Source organism: Heterodontus francisci, chromosome 45 (genome assembly GCF_036365525.1).
Source record: "Heterodontus francisci isolate sHetFra1 chromosome 45, sHetFra1.hap1, whole genome shotgun sequence".
NCBI classification, from domain to species: Eukaryota; Metazoa; Chordata; class Chondrichthyes; order Heterodontiformes; family Heterodontidae; genus Heterodontus; species Heterodontus francisci.
In genome coordinates this window covers 20,319,632-20,337,343 of record NC_090415.1, presented here as the reverse complement: position 1 = coordinate 20,337,343, position 17,712 = coordinate 20,319,632, and the positions used below count along the sequence as shown (strand labels likewise).

Genomic DNA, 17,712 nt, shown 5'->3' with positions numbered 1-17,712 from the left:
GGAAGTCTAATGCTCTCCTCCTCACTGTTCAAATATTGACGTTTTATGTCATCTGAAATCATTCCCTGAGCACATAAGTCTATATCATTTATAAGTGTCAGAAAGAGCACAGGTCCTTATACCAATTCTTGTGGAACACAAATGTATGCTCCTTCCTTGTCTGGACAACAAATCTTCATCACTTCTCTCTGCTTCCTGCTCATTACCAATGCCACATCCACACTTTTGCTGCCTGTTTAACCGATAAGGTTCAGATTTCCCAGCCGCTCAATTAAATGACAATTGATCAAATGACTTTTGAATATCCATATACGTAACATCAACTGCAAAATCCTCATCGGACCTTTCCATTGCTTCATGAAAGAAGTTATCCAAATATCAGAAACGATTTGTCGCCAAAATATCAGTGCAGCTTGTTACTTATTTATCTATTGTTTCAATGCCACAAATATTCCTGTTTTGGATTGTGACCTCTGTTTCTCTACAATTCCACTGCTTTTTTGGACTTTTATGGAACATCAGCGTACTTTGCAAGGCCAGACTTTGTTGTCACTCCCTAATTGCTCTTGAGAATGTGGTGGTGAGCTAACTTCTGGAACTACTGCATTCCATCTGGTGTAGGTACACCCACAGTGCTGTTATGAAGGAAGTTCCACGTGTTTCTACCAGTGACATTGAAGAAAATGCGTCATAGTTTCAAGTCAGGATGGACTGGATCATGGACGGGATCCTGCAGGTGGTGTCGTTCCCATGCAACTGGAGTTCTTTTCCTTCTGGGTAGTGGAGGTCACGTGTTGGAAAGTGCTGCAGAAGGAGGTTTGACGGTTTTCTGCAGTGCATCTTGTAGATGCTGCACACTGTTGCCACTGTGCGCCGTTGGTGGAGGGAATGAATGTTCATGCTGGTTGATAGGGTGCCGATCGAGGGGGATGCTTTGTTCTGGAAGGTCTATAACATCTTGAGTGTTTTTAGAGCTACACTGATCCACACATGTGGATAGTATTTCATTATAATTGTGACTTCTCCCTTGAATTTGGTGGGCATGCTTTGGTGAGTCAGTAGCTGAGTTACTCTCCAAGAATTTCAACCCTCCAACCTGTTCTTGCAGCCACAGTATGCATGGGTTTTGTCCAGTTCAATTTCTTGTCAATGTTGACACTAGGATGTTAATGGTGGGGGATTCAGCGATGGCAACGCCGTTGAATGTCAAGGGGCGATAGTTAGACTTTAAACTGCAGGCCTATAGTTGAAGGTTTTATCCAACTGTCCTGCTTTAGACAGGGCGTAATATTGTTATATCTCCAGCCCTCTCAGAGAATTACCATATCTGAGCAGGATTGAAGCATTCTGGCCAGTGACTCTGCTCTTTCCGCTTCGTCTTCCCTTAGCAACCCTCATACATTCCATTCAGAAAGAGTTTTTTTTTAAACTTTATTTAGTATACAAAGTTTTGGATTGAAAGTCGTTAAATTAACTTGTTTGTGCAGCGACCGTAACTAATTTCAATCTCCATGTGTTCCTAATTGTGTCACTAGAGGGTTTCCTTTGACTATTAATAAAGCACACCTTCACTATGTTGTCCCATAGTGTGAGTCAGAGTGTCACCTCCGGCACTAACAGGGAACAGCAGTTCCAGAGAGATGGAGAGGATGGACCGTAATCTAAGAAACATTGATTGGAATGTTACAACAATGGACCAAAATCTGGGAATAATAGCCTGGAATGTTACAACTAAGAGTTTCTCCTATTGGTCTGACGAACTTTCTGACGGTTCTTGGATGACATTGACTGATCGAATCTTTTATGCACTGAAGGTTATTCAAACGATTTACTATCCCATCCTTGCTATAGTTGGCGTTCCTGGTAAGTCTCTCAATCCAGCTTTTAATTCTATAAACCATGTTTAAATGTTGTACTCTTCTTGTCATTTATTCTGCCCTCATTGCTGTTGTTTTTGTTCCTGTATCCAAAACCTCTGCATCTAACTATTAATGGCAAACCTCTGTGAACTGTATTACTGTTCAACAAATTTATGCCTCACTGTTTTCTGCTGGTGGTGTTTGTAGTAAGTGTCTATATCCAGCAACTAGATCTTTAAACCATGATTCATTATGCTACTGCCCTTTCTTTCCTAAGTACTGGGACAATGGATGACATTGTCTCGTGGTAAAATAAAATCTCTGCTCACTTTAAGCAGATTACATACCCCTCTTAGGCTAATGGCTGAGGCTGAACCAAACTGTTTGCTCCCCTGCTAATCCCTTTGGTCCGAGCTGAGTTGCGACCCCACTTTCTCTCTATCAACAATCTTGCCGAGTACCATCTCTATAAAATCAGCCTTTACATCTGTCTATCTGTTACATAAACCCATATCTGCGTCTTTGTTAAATCATACTGGACTATCCTCATGCTGTTCTGGTCATCCTCTCACTTGTAAATCTCCATAAACTACAGCTCATCTAAAATCTTGCTGCTCACAACACAACACACATCAAATCCCTTTCACACATCATCCCTGTGTTTAATGACATACTTTGGTTCCTGGTCTGGCAGTACCTAAGTTTTAATATTCTCACCCTTGTGTTTAAACCCCTACAAGCCCTCACCCCTCCAATTAATACCATTTCCCTGTCTGTTTCCATATTCATGCAACTTGTTCCGGCTTAAATATTTATCCAATTGCTTTTTCATGCGAAATATATTCCACTGCATCTCTCCCTTTATGCTCTGTTGGGTTCCATCGAGCCATTGGTGCAAGTGCGACGATGGGCAGAAAACGTACAATGGTGCAAGACATGCTATCACCACGAGTGGCGTGTCCTATCTGGTGTACCATTTTGGGCCGGACGTTTCAGCAGCTTTGACATACATCTCTGAAAGTTCTGCTATGTGCAAGTGTGAAATTTATTGGTAGTCATTTACTATCCGTTTCTCTGACTGTTACTGTACTGTGTGTGAGTGTGACATTTTCCTTATGAGTTACTTTTCCTGTCACTGTCTCACGCTGCTGTGTGAGTGTGGCATTTAAACAGTGTAATTTCTGGTACTTGTCATAGAAACATAGAAAATAGGAGAAAGAGTAGGCCATTCGGCCTTTCGAGCCTGCTCCACCATTCGATATGATCATGGCTGATCATTCAACTCAGTAGCCTGTTTTGGCTTTCTCCTCATACCCTTTGGTCCCTTTCGCCCCAAGAGCTCTATTTATCTCCTTTAAAAAAAGCAGTACAATATTTTGGCCTGAACTGCTTTCTGTAGTAGCGAATTGCACAGGTTCACCACTCTCTGGGTGAAGAGATTTCTCCTCATCTCAGTCCAGAAAGGTTTACTCCGTATCCTTAGACTACAACCCCTGGTACTAGACTCCTCCACCATCGGGAACATCCTTCCTGCATCTACCCTGTTAATTTCTGTTAAAATTCTATAGGTTTATATGAGATACCCACTCACTCTTCTGAACTCCAGCCAATATAATCCTAACCAACTCAATCTCTCCTCATGTGTCAGTCCTGCCATCCCAGGAATCAATCTGGCAAACCTTTGTCGCACTTCCTCTTTGGCAAGAACATGCTTCCACAGTAAGGAGACCAAAGCTGCACACAATTTTTCATGTTGACCTCACCAAGGCCCTGTATAACTGTAGCAAGACATCCCTGCTTCTGTACTTGAAAGCTCTCGCTATGAAGAGCGACATACCATTTGCCTTTTTACCGCTTGTTGCACCTGCATGCTTACCTTCCTCGACTGGTGTGCGAAAACACACCCAATAATTCAAAGTTTTTTTAACAGCTAGCAACAGTACTACAGCTTCCTTCTCCACCAAAGAGTATCCCATTTTCTGTATTTTTTAGCAGAAATATCCAACTGGTTTGTCAATGCCTAATTCATAAAACAGGAGCCGGATGGCACCTACCCCTTGGTCACTAGCATCCAGTGACACTTTAAATGATTTGTTCAGGTTTGGATCTGCCACCGCTGGTTCATTGGTTAAGGTGGTTTCCAGCCTCTTGAAAACTGTTGACATCTCCCTGAGCACACATCCTTTGTTTATTTTTCCGTAACAAATCTGTCAATGGGGCAGCTATAGTGCTGAATTTAGGACGAGCTTGAGGTAAAACCCATACATTTACAAAAATCACTTTATTTTCCATTTGACCGTGGGGACGGGAAAATGTATCAGTGCCTGTACCTTTGATTCTTTGGGCAACATTCATCCTTGACCCACAATAAGCGGCTAGGTAGAATATTTGAGCTTCAGCAAACCCGTTCTTTACTCGATTTTCCACATGGTCAGTTGCCCATAACATGTCGAGGTGGCCACCAGGTGTCAATTTACACCAACAGATCATCCAAGTACACTACACAGTTGGGAAAGCCATCCACTGTTTGGTCCATCAGCCTTTGGAAGGTGGTTGTGGATTTGCTTAATCCAAAGGACGTCGCCCAGCAATGGAATAAACCATCTTAGGTGGTCAAGGAACCTACCAGAACCCTTTTAACAAGTCTATTTGGTTATGTCTGTGGCGATTCCCACTCTGTATATGGTCTTCCAGATGGGGAATTGGGTCGGAATCAGCTCTGGTCACTGCATTAATCATTCTGCAATTGATTCTGAGCCTTGGTGAGTCATCAGTATTGGGCACCAGCACAACTGGGTAACTCCAACTGGGGAGCTCTGACTGGGCTCAATCGGCTTATGCGACAGCATTTACTGATTTAACCACCGAACCTGGGTCACATTCCTGGCACTTAAACTGTAGGGATTTTTTTTCTGTAGGAAGGGTCTTTCCTGCATCCACATCATGCAGGGTTAGGGTTCTGCACCCTGGTTTGTTCCTGCAGATCCATTGAAACGCTGTGAGCAGGCTTCTGAGGTCCCTTCTCAGTTCTGCATTTAAACAGGAGCCTGTTTATTTTTCATTGACTCATGCTGTCTCATTTCTAGAACATTTCAGTGTTAGCTAACTGGACGGTAGAAAGTTCTATTAGGGGATCCTCTATGCCTCCTTCTAACTCGTTTTCAATGTCCCGTTCACCTTACTCTTTCCTGACTGCCTAACAGATCTGTTTGTTTGTCCCCTTACCGTCTGTGACGCCATTTTAAAGTATTAATGTTTCCCCGACTTTGCTTTTTTCCTCGGTTCTGCAGTGTCAATTATATAATTCACATTGTCAATTATCTTTGTTACTCTGTGAAAGCCAGTGAAACTGGCTTTCTCTGATTCTCCCTCTACTGGTAAGAGCACTAACACGTAGAACCGGGCCGAAATGTTCTGGCCTTGGCATATTTCTCCAACTTCATTTTAATAGTTGTCTGGGAGGGTTTCCTGACCCACCGCTTTTCGTTGAACACAACCAATTTTCAACAAATCAGATCTTACTGAGAAATGCCACACCCTGGAAGCATCATCAATGTTCAAACGCACTTGTTCGGTTTCCATAGTTTTCGTAATGCATCTGCGTCCCTTCGGGTGGTTTCAGAAACACTCATCTTTGAAAAGCATCACCCTGCAGAAATGTGGCTTTCATGACAATGGATCTACGCTCCCATAAATATGTGGTCAAAGGAGACAAAAAAGATTTTCAAGATTGATTTTCCAGCTTTGGGAGAGTCCACTCTCACATTGTATCACCCAATTGTTCTTCAAAATCCCTTTCAACTAGCCTCAATTTAACCTTGTAAATTCCATCGGGAAAGACGTTTTCAGTACAGGTCCATCTATGTAACAATACTTGTTCTCCCCCATATGGTACCTCAGAATAAACCCCAAACAATTTACAACTCTCTAATGCTTCTCTTATTCGTTTAGCCTCAAGTTTATTGGCAGCCAATAAAACATCACGTTCATGAGGACTTCTATCGCTAGTTTTATTTGGAGATTGCACTCTAGCCTTCATTTCGTTGTGAAATATATTCAACCTGCGGCCTCTATTCGCACGTTGATATCTTTCGGGAACACGACTGAAAGTTTCCCTTTGTACATTATTGGAGTGAGGGAGAGAGAAAACAGTGATTACAGACCTGTTAGCCTGAGATCAGTCCTTGGCAAAAAGCTAAAATATATTCTAATGGATGTGGTAAATGGACACTTGGATCATAATGATCTGATTGGGCATATGAGACTAATGAATGGGAAATTATGTTTGACGAACCTGTTGAACTTTTTTGAGGATGTTACAAACAGAATTGATAAAGGGGATTTGGTGGACGTGATATACTTGAATTGTCAGAAAGCTTTGGATCAGGTCCCCCACAGGAGTTCGGTGAGCAAAATTAAAACACATGGGATCGGAGGTAATATACTGGCATGGATTAAGGATTGGTTGACAGGCGGAAAGCGGATTATAGGAAGAAACAGGTCACCCTCGTATTGGCAGGCTGTACCTAGTGTGGTACCACAGGGATCAGTGCTTGGGCCCTAGGTGTTCATAATACGTATCAATGATTTGAATGTGAGGACCAAATGTAGTATTTCCAAGTACGTGGATGACACAAAACTAGATGAGAATGTATGTTGCGAGGAAGATGCAAAGCAGCTTCAAGGGGATTTAGACAGACTTAGTGAGTGGGCAAGAATGTGGCAGACAGAATACAATGTGAAAAACTGTGATGCTGTCCACTTTGGTAGGAGCAATAGATGTGTAAGGTTTCTTTTAAATGGTAAGAGATCAGGCAGTGTCGATGTATAAAGGGTCCTGAGTGTCCCTGTTGAAAAGTAACTGAAAGCTACCATGCAGGTGCAGCAAGCAATTAGGAAGGCTAATGGTATAATGGCTAAGGCCTTTATAGCAAGAGTATTTGAGTACAGGAGTAGCGAAGTCTTGCTTCAATGGTACTGAACATTAGTTAGACACAATTTAGAGTACTGGGTGCAGTTTTGGTCCCCTGACCTTAGGAGGGATACTATTGCCATTGCAGGAGTGCAACGAAGGTTCACCATACTTCTTCCCTGGATGGCGGTACTGTCCTATGAAGAAGTATAGGGGAAACGAGGCTTGTATTCTCTAGAGTTTCAAAGAATGACAACTGATCTAAGCTACAAAATACTTGAATGGGTCGATAGGGTGGATGCAGCTAAATTGGTTCCCCTGGTTGGGGAGTCTAGAGCCAGAGTACACAATTTCAAAATAAGAGGGGGGCCACTTAGGACGGAAATGAGGATACATTTCTTGACTCAGAAGATTGCATATCTTTGGAATTCTCCACCCCAGAGGGCTGTGGCAACTCAGTCATTTAGAAAGTTTAAAGCAGAGACTGACAGATTTCAAAATAGAAATGACAGAAGGGGAAATGATGATAGTGTGGGAAAAAGGAATTGAAGTGGATGATCAGCCATGATTATATGGAATGACGAGGCAGGTTCGATGTACTGAATGGCCTATTCCTACTCCTATGTCCCTATGTTCCAGTGCATGATCACTTCTTTACACAAGAACCGCTTCCAGACCCACTATTAGAATTTACACTGCACATCCTAACCATGCACTCTTTCACCCCATTCTTCCAGACCATGAATTGTTGTTCATGGCCATCATTTTGATCATGCAACCAATAGTTAATCTTTCCTGTAGATATTCCTGCACGTCACACAATTATTGCATGCCTCCAATGTTTAGAAAGCGCCGGAATATATGTCACCCGCGGACCTAGTCGGGACAACTGGCCTTTGATGCAATAATTTTCCTAAGCATCATGACCACGCACATTATCCAACCCTTTATCTCTTCAAAGTTCTTTTCAACTTTCCATTACAGTACTTGTTGACTATCAGTCTCGTTCCAGTATTTAGCCTTATTTGGAGTTTACCACCCACTTTGGGCTGCATTCACAAGCAACCCGACTCTGAGAAGACTCGATCCCAAAGAGCCGGGAGCCACGAGCAGCCTCACACCATCCTCAGACTAAGCCCCGATCAGAAGGAGTTGGGCTCCTTGGGGAGGCGGTGGCGTAGTGGTATTATCACTGGACTCGTAACCCAGAGAACCAGGGTATTTCTCTGGGGGCATGGGTTCAAATTCCACCACAACAGGAGGTTGAATTTGAATTTAATTAATAAATCTTGAATTAAAATCTAGTCTTATGATGGCCATGAAACCATTGTCGATTGTTGTAAAAACACATCTGGTGCACGAATGCCATTTCGGGAAGGAAATCTGCTGGCCTACATGCGACTCCAGACCCACAGCACTTTGGTTAACTCTTACATGCCCTCTGAAATGGCTTAGCAAGCCACTCAGTTGTACCGCACCGCTACGAAGTCAAAAAAAGAAATGAAACCAGACGGACCACACGGCATCGACCTCGGCAGCGGAAATGACAAGGGCAAACCCAGCCCTGTCGATCCTGCAATGTCCTCCTTACTAACATCTGGGGGCTTGTGCCAAAGTTGGGAGAGCAGTCCCACAGACGAGTCAAGCCACCGCCTGACAAAGTCATACTCATCGATTCATACCTTACAGACAGTGCCCCAGGCACCGCAATCACGATCCCTGGGTATGTCCTGTCCCACGGCAGGACAGATCCAACAGAGGTGGCGGGACAGTGGGGAGGGAGTTGCCCTGGGAGTCCTCAACATCGACAACGGACCCCATGAAGTCTCATGGCATCAGACCAAACATGGTCAAGGTAACCTGTTACTGATTAGCACCAACCGCTCTCCCTCAGCTGATGAGTCAGTATTCCTCCATGTTGATCACCACTTGGATGAAGCACTGAGGGTGGCAAGCGCACAAAATGGACTCTGATTGGGGGACTTGAATGTCCATCACCAAGAGTGGACCGGTAGCACCACGACTGGCCGAGTACTAAAGGACATAGCTGCTGGAATGGGTCTGTGGCAGGTGGTGGGGGAAACAACAAGAGCGGAAAACATACTTCACCTCGTCCTCACCAATCGGCCTGCCGTAGATGCATCTTTCCATGATTGTATATGTAGCAGTGACCACCGCACAGTCCTTGTGGAGACGAAGTCCCGCCTTCACATTGAGGATGGTGTTCATCGTGTTGCGTGGCACTATCACCGTGCTAAATGGGATAGATTTCGAACAGATCTAGCAATGTAAAACTGGGCATCCATGAGGCGCTGTGGGCAATCAGCAGTAGCGGAATTGTACTCAACCACAATCTGTAACCTCATGGCCCGGCATATCCCCCACTCTACCCTTACCATCAGGCCAGAAGGTCAACCCTGGTTCAATGAAGAGTGCAGGAGGACGTGCCAGAAGCAGCACCAGGCATACCTCAAATGAAGTGCCAACCTGGTGAAGCTACAACCCAGGATTACTTGCATGCGAAACTGCATAAGCAGCATGCAATAGACAGAGCTAAGCGATCCCATAACCAACGGATCGGATCTAAGCTCTGCAGTCCTGCCACATCCAGCTGTGAATGGTGGGGCACAATTAAACAACTAACTGGAGGAGGTGGCACCACAAATATCCCCATCCTCAATGATGGGGGAGCCCAGCACATCAGTGTGAAAGATAAGGCAGAAGCATTTGCAACAATCTTCAGCCAGAAGTGCCGAGTTGATGATCCATCTCGGCCCCCTCCTGAAATCCCCAGCATCACAAATGCCAGTCTTCAGCCAATTCGATTCACTCCATGTGATATCAAGAGACGACTGAAGGCACTGGATAATGCAAAGGCTATGGGTCTTGACAATATTCCGACAATAGTCCTGAAGACATGTGCTCCAGAGCTTGCCACGCTCCTAGCCAAACTGTATAGCTACAACAGTGGCATCTACCCGTCAAAATGGAAAATTTCCCAGGTCTGTCCTGTACACAAAAACCTGGACAAGTCCAAACCGGCCAATTAGCGCCCCATCAGTCTACTCTCAATCATCAGCAATGATGGAAGGTGTCATCAACAGTGCCATCAAACAGCACTTGCTTAGCAATAACCTGCTCAGTGATACCCAGTTTGGGTTCCGACAGGGCCACTCAGCACCTAACCTCATTACAGCCTTGGTTCAAACATGGACAAAAGAGCTGAACTCAAGAGGTGAGGTGAGAGTGACTGCTCTTGACATCGAGGCAGCATTTGACCTAGTATGGCATCAAGGAGCCCTAGCAAAACTGGAGTCAATGGGAATCAGGAGGCAAACTCTCTGCGGGTGAGAGGCATATCCAGCGCAAAGGAAGATGGCTGTGGTTGTTGGAGGTCAATCAGCTGAGCTCCAGGACATCACTGTAGGAGTTCCTCAAGGCAGTGTCTTAGGCCCAACCGTCTTCAACTGTTTCAACAACGACCTTCCCTCAATCATCAGGTCAGAAGTGGGGATGTTTGTTGATGATTGCTCAATGTTCAGCACCATTCGCGACTCCTCAATTACTGAAGCAGTCCACGTAGAAAAGCAACAAGACCTGGACAATATCCAGGCTTGGGCTGATAAGTGTCAAGTAGCATTCGCACCACACAAGTGCCAGGCAATGACCATCTCCAAGAAGAGAGAATCTAACCATCTCCCCTTGACATTCAATGGCATTACCATTGCTGAATCCCCCACTATCAACATCCTTGTGGATACCATTGACCAGAAACTGAACTGGGGTAGCCATGAAAATACCGTGGCTACAAGAGCAGGTCAGAGGCTAGGAATCCTGAGGCGAATAACTCACATCCGAACTCCCCAAAGCCTGTCCACCATCTACAAGGCACAAGTCATGAGTGTGATGGAATACTCTCCACTTGCCTGGATGGGTGCAGCTCAAACAACACTCAAGAAGCTCGCCACCATCCAGGACAAAGCAGCCCGCTTGATTGGCACACCATCCACAAACATTCACTCCCTTCACCACCGACGCACAGTGGAGGCAGTGTGCACCATCTACAATATGCACTTCAGCCACGCACCAAAGCTCCTTTGACAGCACCTTCCAAACCCGCGACCTCTACCACCTAGAAGGACAAGAGCAACAGATGCATGGGTACATCACAACCTGCAAATTCCCATCCAAGTCACACACCATCCTGATTTGGCACTATATCGCCGTTCCTTCACTGTCGCTGGGTCAAAAGCCTGGAACTCCCTTCCTAACAGCACTGTTGGTGTACCTGCCTCACATGGAATGCAGCGGTAGAAGAAGGCAGCTCACCACCACCTTCTCAATGGCAATTAGGGATGGGCAATATATGCCGGCATAGCCAGTGATGCCCACATCCCCTAAATGAATAATAATAAAAACAAACCTTTTTCTACTGTATTCATTTCCTCTGGACCTTCATCACAAAACACATGAGCATGTGAGTTACAAGGTGCATCAGTTCCCAATGTGTACTGCTCATATTGTGAGATCTTGTAATTAAACCTACGAACGAATCCTATTACTTTGATTTCTATTTTTGATAACGACTTTCTTTAATTCCATCATTGGCTGTGGGTAGCGTTGCCAATGTCAACGTTTGTTGCCCATCCCCGATTGCACTTGACAACTGAATGGCTTGATAGGCATTTTAAGAGGGTAGATAAAAGTCAATCACATTGCTGTGTCTGGAGTCACACGTAGGCCAGACCAGTTGAGAATGGCAAACTTCCTTCCCGAAAGTACAAGAGCGAACCAGATGGGTTTTCACAACAATCAATAACAGTTTCGTGTCTCCATTACTGAGAGTAGCGTTCAATTCAAGAGTTTATTTTAGAATTAATTAATTGCATGTATTAATTAATTGAATTTCCACAAGCTGCCGTGGTGTGATTTGAACCCTTTCAGCCAGAGGATTCGCCCAGGTTTCTTGGTTAATAAGTTCAGTGACATTAACACCATTCCACCGTCTCCCAGAATGTTTTGTCATCCCAACCAATTATCCTTATCAGGACCATCCCATTCCTTATTCTCCTCTCTTTTATCTTTCACCAAATCTCCTTAATTCTATTCCACCTTGGATGGCATTATGCGATGCCTCAGAGCTCTCCGACTTTTCTCAGAGACCTAAACCTTGATTAACTCCCGTCTCCCTGCATGTAAAGCATTCAAATGTGATCAAAACAGGACCGAATTGTCCTACCTTCTAGAGTAGGAGGACTATCACACAATAGATAGGGACTATCTAAGTATCAGAAACGAAGTCATGCCAGGGCAGTTGTCTACTTGCAGTATGGCTGGTCAACAAGATCTAATGCAGCAGTTCATCAGTCATTGCGTGATTCCTTTCAAACAGTCCAGTGCTGAAAGGACTTTCAGCCTAAGTATTCATAACCATAATGTTAATGTTATCAGACATGTCTCTGAACGCGTCTTTGACAAATTCCCTTCAATTAACAATCACAAACGGAGTTTGTGCTCCAAGTCTGGTCCCTATCCATTTCTACTTAACTATATCCGTAATCACCCCTTTTACATCGCTATTTATTGTTATAGAAATGTGAAACCTAGTCGCTAGGTCCATAAAATGTAGAATGCAAATGATATTGTCTTTGTCCCATACCTTTAAACCCATGATAACTATTTATTTAAAGTCACGTGCCACTGGGAAGTTTACAAGAGGACGTGAGGGTGTCCTCCAAAACTTTTCACAGATTTCACACTTTTCACTAATCTATTTTAATGTCTTCATTTACTCCTCGCTAAACACACCTGCATCATTTAACAGGGTTTTTAATCTCTGACAAGAAAGGTGAGCAAGTTCTTTGTGAACTTCAAGAAATTTTGCTTTTTATCTCTCTGATTATTGACAACTGATGCCACAAATACATCTCTAACACTCGAAATAGAAACACCATGTTTTCTTCCGGGGATACAATAATGCTCTGACTGAGTAAACTGAAATTTCACTGACTTTCCAAAAACAATTGTCTTTTCATGTTCCACATCAAGTTTCCTTTGTGCCTTTGCATTGAAGGTTTAGTCAACAGTAAAGGTATTTCACCAGGGACTGCATCAGTACTGATAAAGAGGCTTACTGCAGCTACTTTACAAGGAATAACTACTCAATTCAGTGACTTCAATGTGTTGTCAGCAGCTGGTAGCACTTTTATATTCCTTAACCTGTGTCGATTCTCACTATTGAGTGAAACCAGGTAACATTGTAAACAATCGGTTCCACATACTGCCTACGTGCAAGCATTATTTAATAGAGCACAGTTGATTGAATGCACAATGAACACATTTATCACAGGACTAAAACTCCTTGTGACGATAACAGTTCTTTCAGATTCGTCAGTTTCTTCCTCTTCTGCCACACAATTCTTTGCATCCTGCGTTATTTCGTGGACTCTGCAACTCTACTTTGGGCAGGTCATTGCATAATGATACTTTGAGTCACATCTGAAGCACCAATGAACTGTTCATTGGGCATTCCTGGGATTCATTTGCATATGTTTGCTTCTCCAATTCTAACTTCCACTGTAATAGCCAAACCTACTAAGCTGTTTTCATCTTCATTCCTCCTGTCTTTAACTTCTCCATTGTACTGATGCTGCTTCCAGGGTCTTAAACATTTTAAAATCTCGTTAGCTTCGAGTCCTGCTTTCTTTGTATCACCTCAGAATGCCCTGTCATTTCTACTCGAGTTGCAGAAAATGAGTGTTTCTCCGGGAATTTGTTTAAGGCAGCCGACATTTGATGCAACAGGGAGACATTTTTTGAAGAACCGACCCATAGTTGGGACCAGCAGCCTGTCCATATGCGAAACCTTAGTACAATATGGCAATTTAAATGAACCAGGGATCTCCAAATTGAATTTCCTTAGTCTTCTATACAGTCTTTAGAGGTTCATGATATATTCCTCTATTGAATAACCACCTGTTTACAGAAATCTATCAAAGTCTTACCATGTCTTATCCACATGCATCCCCCTTGTAGATTTCATCCAAGAATTCAAACAGCAAATCCAATGCTTCATCATTATGCAACGGACAAACATACAGTTTACAAAACACTTTTTGATTTCACTTTAGTTGGCAAGTAACAACGCTAAGGTCATACTTTGTTTCCTCTTTTGTAGAAACGCAACCCATGTACACATATCCACTTCATTCGACCACTGGCCACATGAATCAGACTCAGCGAAAATCGAACTATAATGATACCCTCTTGGTTTCTGCCATATTTTCCACAATAGCGAGTGAGATTTTAGTTTTCTCTTTAAATATGAATGAAAGATAAAATCCAAGTTTGCAACCTTTAGCTTTTGGAAACCACGCTCTGCTACCATGAAAGCCTGCTGTGGAAGGATAGAATTATAGAATCATAGCAAGTTTAAGACACAGAAAGAGGCCACTTCGCTGGAGCCTGTCTTTACTCAGTTCCGCCTTTATTGCACAGACGAACAGGATTACAAAACATTAGCTCCTCAAACCCTCCAAAAATCTCAATAAGTATCCCCTTATATGTGTTTAAGTAAAGTCCCGATTAGCACCCTCCACCTGCGTGTATTTAAACAATTGATACACAATTAACATATTAACACATGCCACAGCTATGTGATGTTTCCCATATCTGGTCCCCATCACTCTGCTCTGTTCGTCCATGCCTTCTTAACCTTGTGTGCCCTCTGTGTCCTGTTCGTCAGAGGATGATCTCATGCTCTTGCATGTCTTTATTTGCAAGATCACCTCCTTCTGTATTGCTATGCTATGTAGAAAGCAGCAGAACACAACACTCTGGGTAATCCTGTCTGGGCTACACTTAAGGGGTCCACTGGATCTACCGAAGCATCGGAACCTCACCTTCAGCACACCAACGGCCTGCTCGATTGTCACTGGGGTGCAACTGTGGCAAGTTCTTTCGTATCATTGTTCGTTTTCCTTCCTCGCATACAAAGTCATGTCTTCAAGGAGTGTTCATGCTGAGAGTGTTCAGTCCCAGAGTGTTCACCCCTGAAGGTGAGTCGGATGAATCAAAAGCTGTGGCATCTGGGACTGTCGAACTATGTATGAGTCATGGCAGCTTCCAAGATAGCTGGCACACACTTCTAGGGAGTGCTTCATGCCGTTGTATACCAGAGAAGAGGGATTTCTGTAAGTGGATTGAGTGAGAAGAGGAGAATCATTACAACGAGATATTGTGTGAAGGGGGAACTCGACAACTGGATAATATGTGCAGGGGAAATTTCTGCAAGTAGATAAGATGTGAAGGGGGAGCTTTTATAAGTAGACAGTATGTGTGAAGGAAGAAATCTCTCTCTCTCTCTCTCTCTGTCCTTCTCTCTCTCTGTCCCTATCTCTCTGCAGATTGAGCTAAACGGCAATGCTCGCTGCAAAAACACCTCCCATCGAAATCATCGGTAAAGTTACCTTCCCTCTTGAGGCACTGAGGACTCTCACCTCAGTGGCAGCAGCTTTCCAAAGACTTGAAACTGAAGACACGTGAGGCACTCACGTCAGGGACAAAATTGATAACTACTGATTGGATCACGGTGAATGACATTCAAATGTATTTATTACAGTACGTAGTGCATATAAATTATCAAGTCATAGCACCAGTGTGGAAGTGCCACCACGGCAATTCCTCACCTCCGACAATATTGGGCGTGTGCATTACAACATCGGATTCCATGACAAATGGCTCCTCATGGATTCTCTGCCCCTCACCACGCCAGCAATCCCACCTTCTACAGGATCACAAAATCCAGCCAGAGATCATGTGCTGGGTTTTGTGCCCATGGCGGTGCTCCTGGTGCTGAGCTGAAAAGGCAGGAGGTGTCCTGCCTTGGCCAGCTTGAGTTCGCCACAGCGAACCTTTGAATAGGTCGATCCCATCTCCAAGAGTTGCTGGCCAATGACATGGGCTGCAGCTCAGCAGTATTGCAGTGCCACCAGAAGCGGTGACCACCGCCTGTACTGCAAGAGGGCTTGTGCCCAGGCCAAGCATTCGAGCCCAGATAATATGTTGGTGAAGATGGGGGTGGGGTCGAGGGTGGTGCTTTAGTGCAGAAGAAGAAGGATTTACAGGGATAGATGATTTCCTGGCGGGGTCTTCCGTGGGCCACAGATTGGCCAGGTAGAAGACAACCCCCCAATACCCCCCATCCCATGCCGACAAATACGTCGCCTCATTTTAACGGAGACATTCCCATGTAGCGGAGACACCCAACACCGACGGTAAAATCCCAGCAGCGGCACTGAGAAGGCATTAGTTGCCAATAATATGCTACTTATGGGCCTCAAATGACCTCTCGGTGGGAATGCATTTGTCAGCCTATGCTGCCCCGACAAAATTGCGTGTGATGGAAGGGCGACGGGCCCTCCGACCCCCACCTCCTGGCGCAATCCTATGGGCCCCGCTCCTCCTTGAGGATGTTTGAGGTCCTTGACCCTTCTTTAGAACTGGGAATGCTTCAGAGGAACAGTATTTAAACCAGAAAGGGAAGGATGAGAGCAGCGGATTATGATCAACATTGAGTTCAACATTTTCAGTGTTATTCTTTTCTCATTTAATCGTTCCCGCCTTCCACCGTATCACAGACCTTCACGATTTTTTTCAGGTCCATTACATTCAATAAGTCACTGGATGCAGAGGCTCGTTTGAACATCTCAATAAATACTCAATCAATCTGGTAACTTTGCGCCCAGTCTGATGTATAATTTCTCTGTTTATTTCCTTTGCTCACAGTTAACTTGGTGACGATTGCGATCCTGTCTCAGGGAAAGTGTGGCCTTTCCAAATGTGTCACTTGCTACCTCGTGGCCATGGCAGCGGCAGATCTATTGGTTGTTATCTTCGACCTTATTCTGAGGCATATTCCCATCGTTTACCTGAAACATTTTCTTTTCCTGAAGTATTCCATCCCCGTGTGTAATATCCACGCCGCCCTGCTATTTGCAGCTACAGACTGTTCTGTCTGGTTCACCGTCACTTTCACCTTTGATCGATTTGTGGCCATTTGTTGCCAGAAGCTGAAAACTAAATATTGCACCAGGAAAACGTCGGCTATTGTTCTGGGGACAGTGACGGTGCTGAGTTGTTTAAAGAACATTTCCCGGTACTTTATGTTATCAGGGCAGTATTGGCTGTGGAACGAACCCTGGTTTTGTTTTGCAACTACAAGTGTTCTGTACTCTCAGTTCTGGACAATAATCGAGTTCCTCCATTACATTCTAACCCCGTTTGTCCCATTTCTTGTGATTCTACTGCTCAATGTGTTGACCGTCCGACACATTGTAGTGAGCAGTAGAGCACGCAGGAGACTACGAGCGAATAGCAATGGCGAGAGTTCCAGAGACTCTGAGATGGAGAGCCGAAGGAAATCAATCATTTTACTGTTAGTTATCTCAGCCAATTTCGTACTGTTATGGGCAGTATTAATGGTGTATTCAATATGGAATCGAATGTGGTATCTGGGATATGGATCTGAATATATACCAGTTTTTCTGCAGGAAATAGGCTTCATGCTGCAACTCCTGAGTTGCTGCACAAACACTTGCATTTATGCCGTGACCCAGACTCAGTTCAGAGAACAGTTGAAATCTGTGCTGAAGTATCCTTTTTCTCCAATTATTAAATTAATAAAATGATGACAAGAACTGAATCATAGACTATTTCCAACATATTCCACATTTTAAAAAAATATTTGCAGCAGCGGCGGGCTGCTACGGTGACAGACTCTATGGTGGCAAAGCTCGGTGTCGTGGCCTTTCGCTGTGGTGACAGAGCATGGGCGGGGTCTGTTCTCCATGGTGATCAGGAGCGGTGGAATGGGACAGAGCCATTACCCCATGGTGATGGGTGTGTGCGGTCGCAGCCTGCTCCCCATTGCGAAGAGGAGTG

General features: G+C 44.3%; 1 protein-coding gene across 1 annotated transcript; it reads left to right on the top strand.

The window, feature by feature from the left end:
- The first annotated feature begins 1,649 nt into the window (after positions 1–1,649).
- Positions 1,650–17,459, top strand: LOC137356117 (probable G-protein coupled receptor 139). Its single transcript, XM_068021914.1, has 2 exons — positions 1,650–1,863; positions 16,558–17,459. Exons 1-2 carry the CDS (start codon positions 1,650–1,652, stop codon positions 17,457–17,459), a joined length of 1,116 nt encoding a protein of 371 aa, XP_067878015.1.
- Positions 17,460–17,712: the final 253 nt, after the last annotated feature.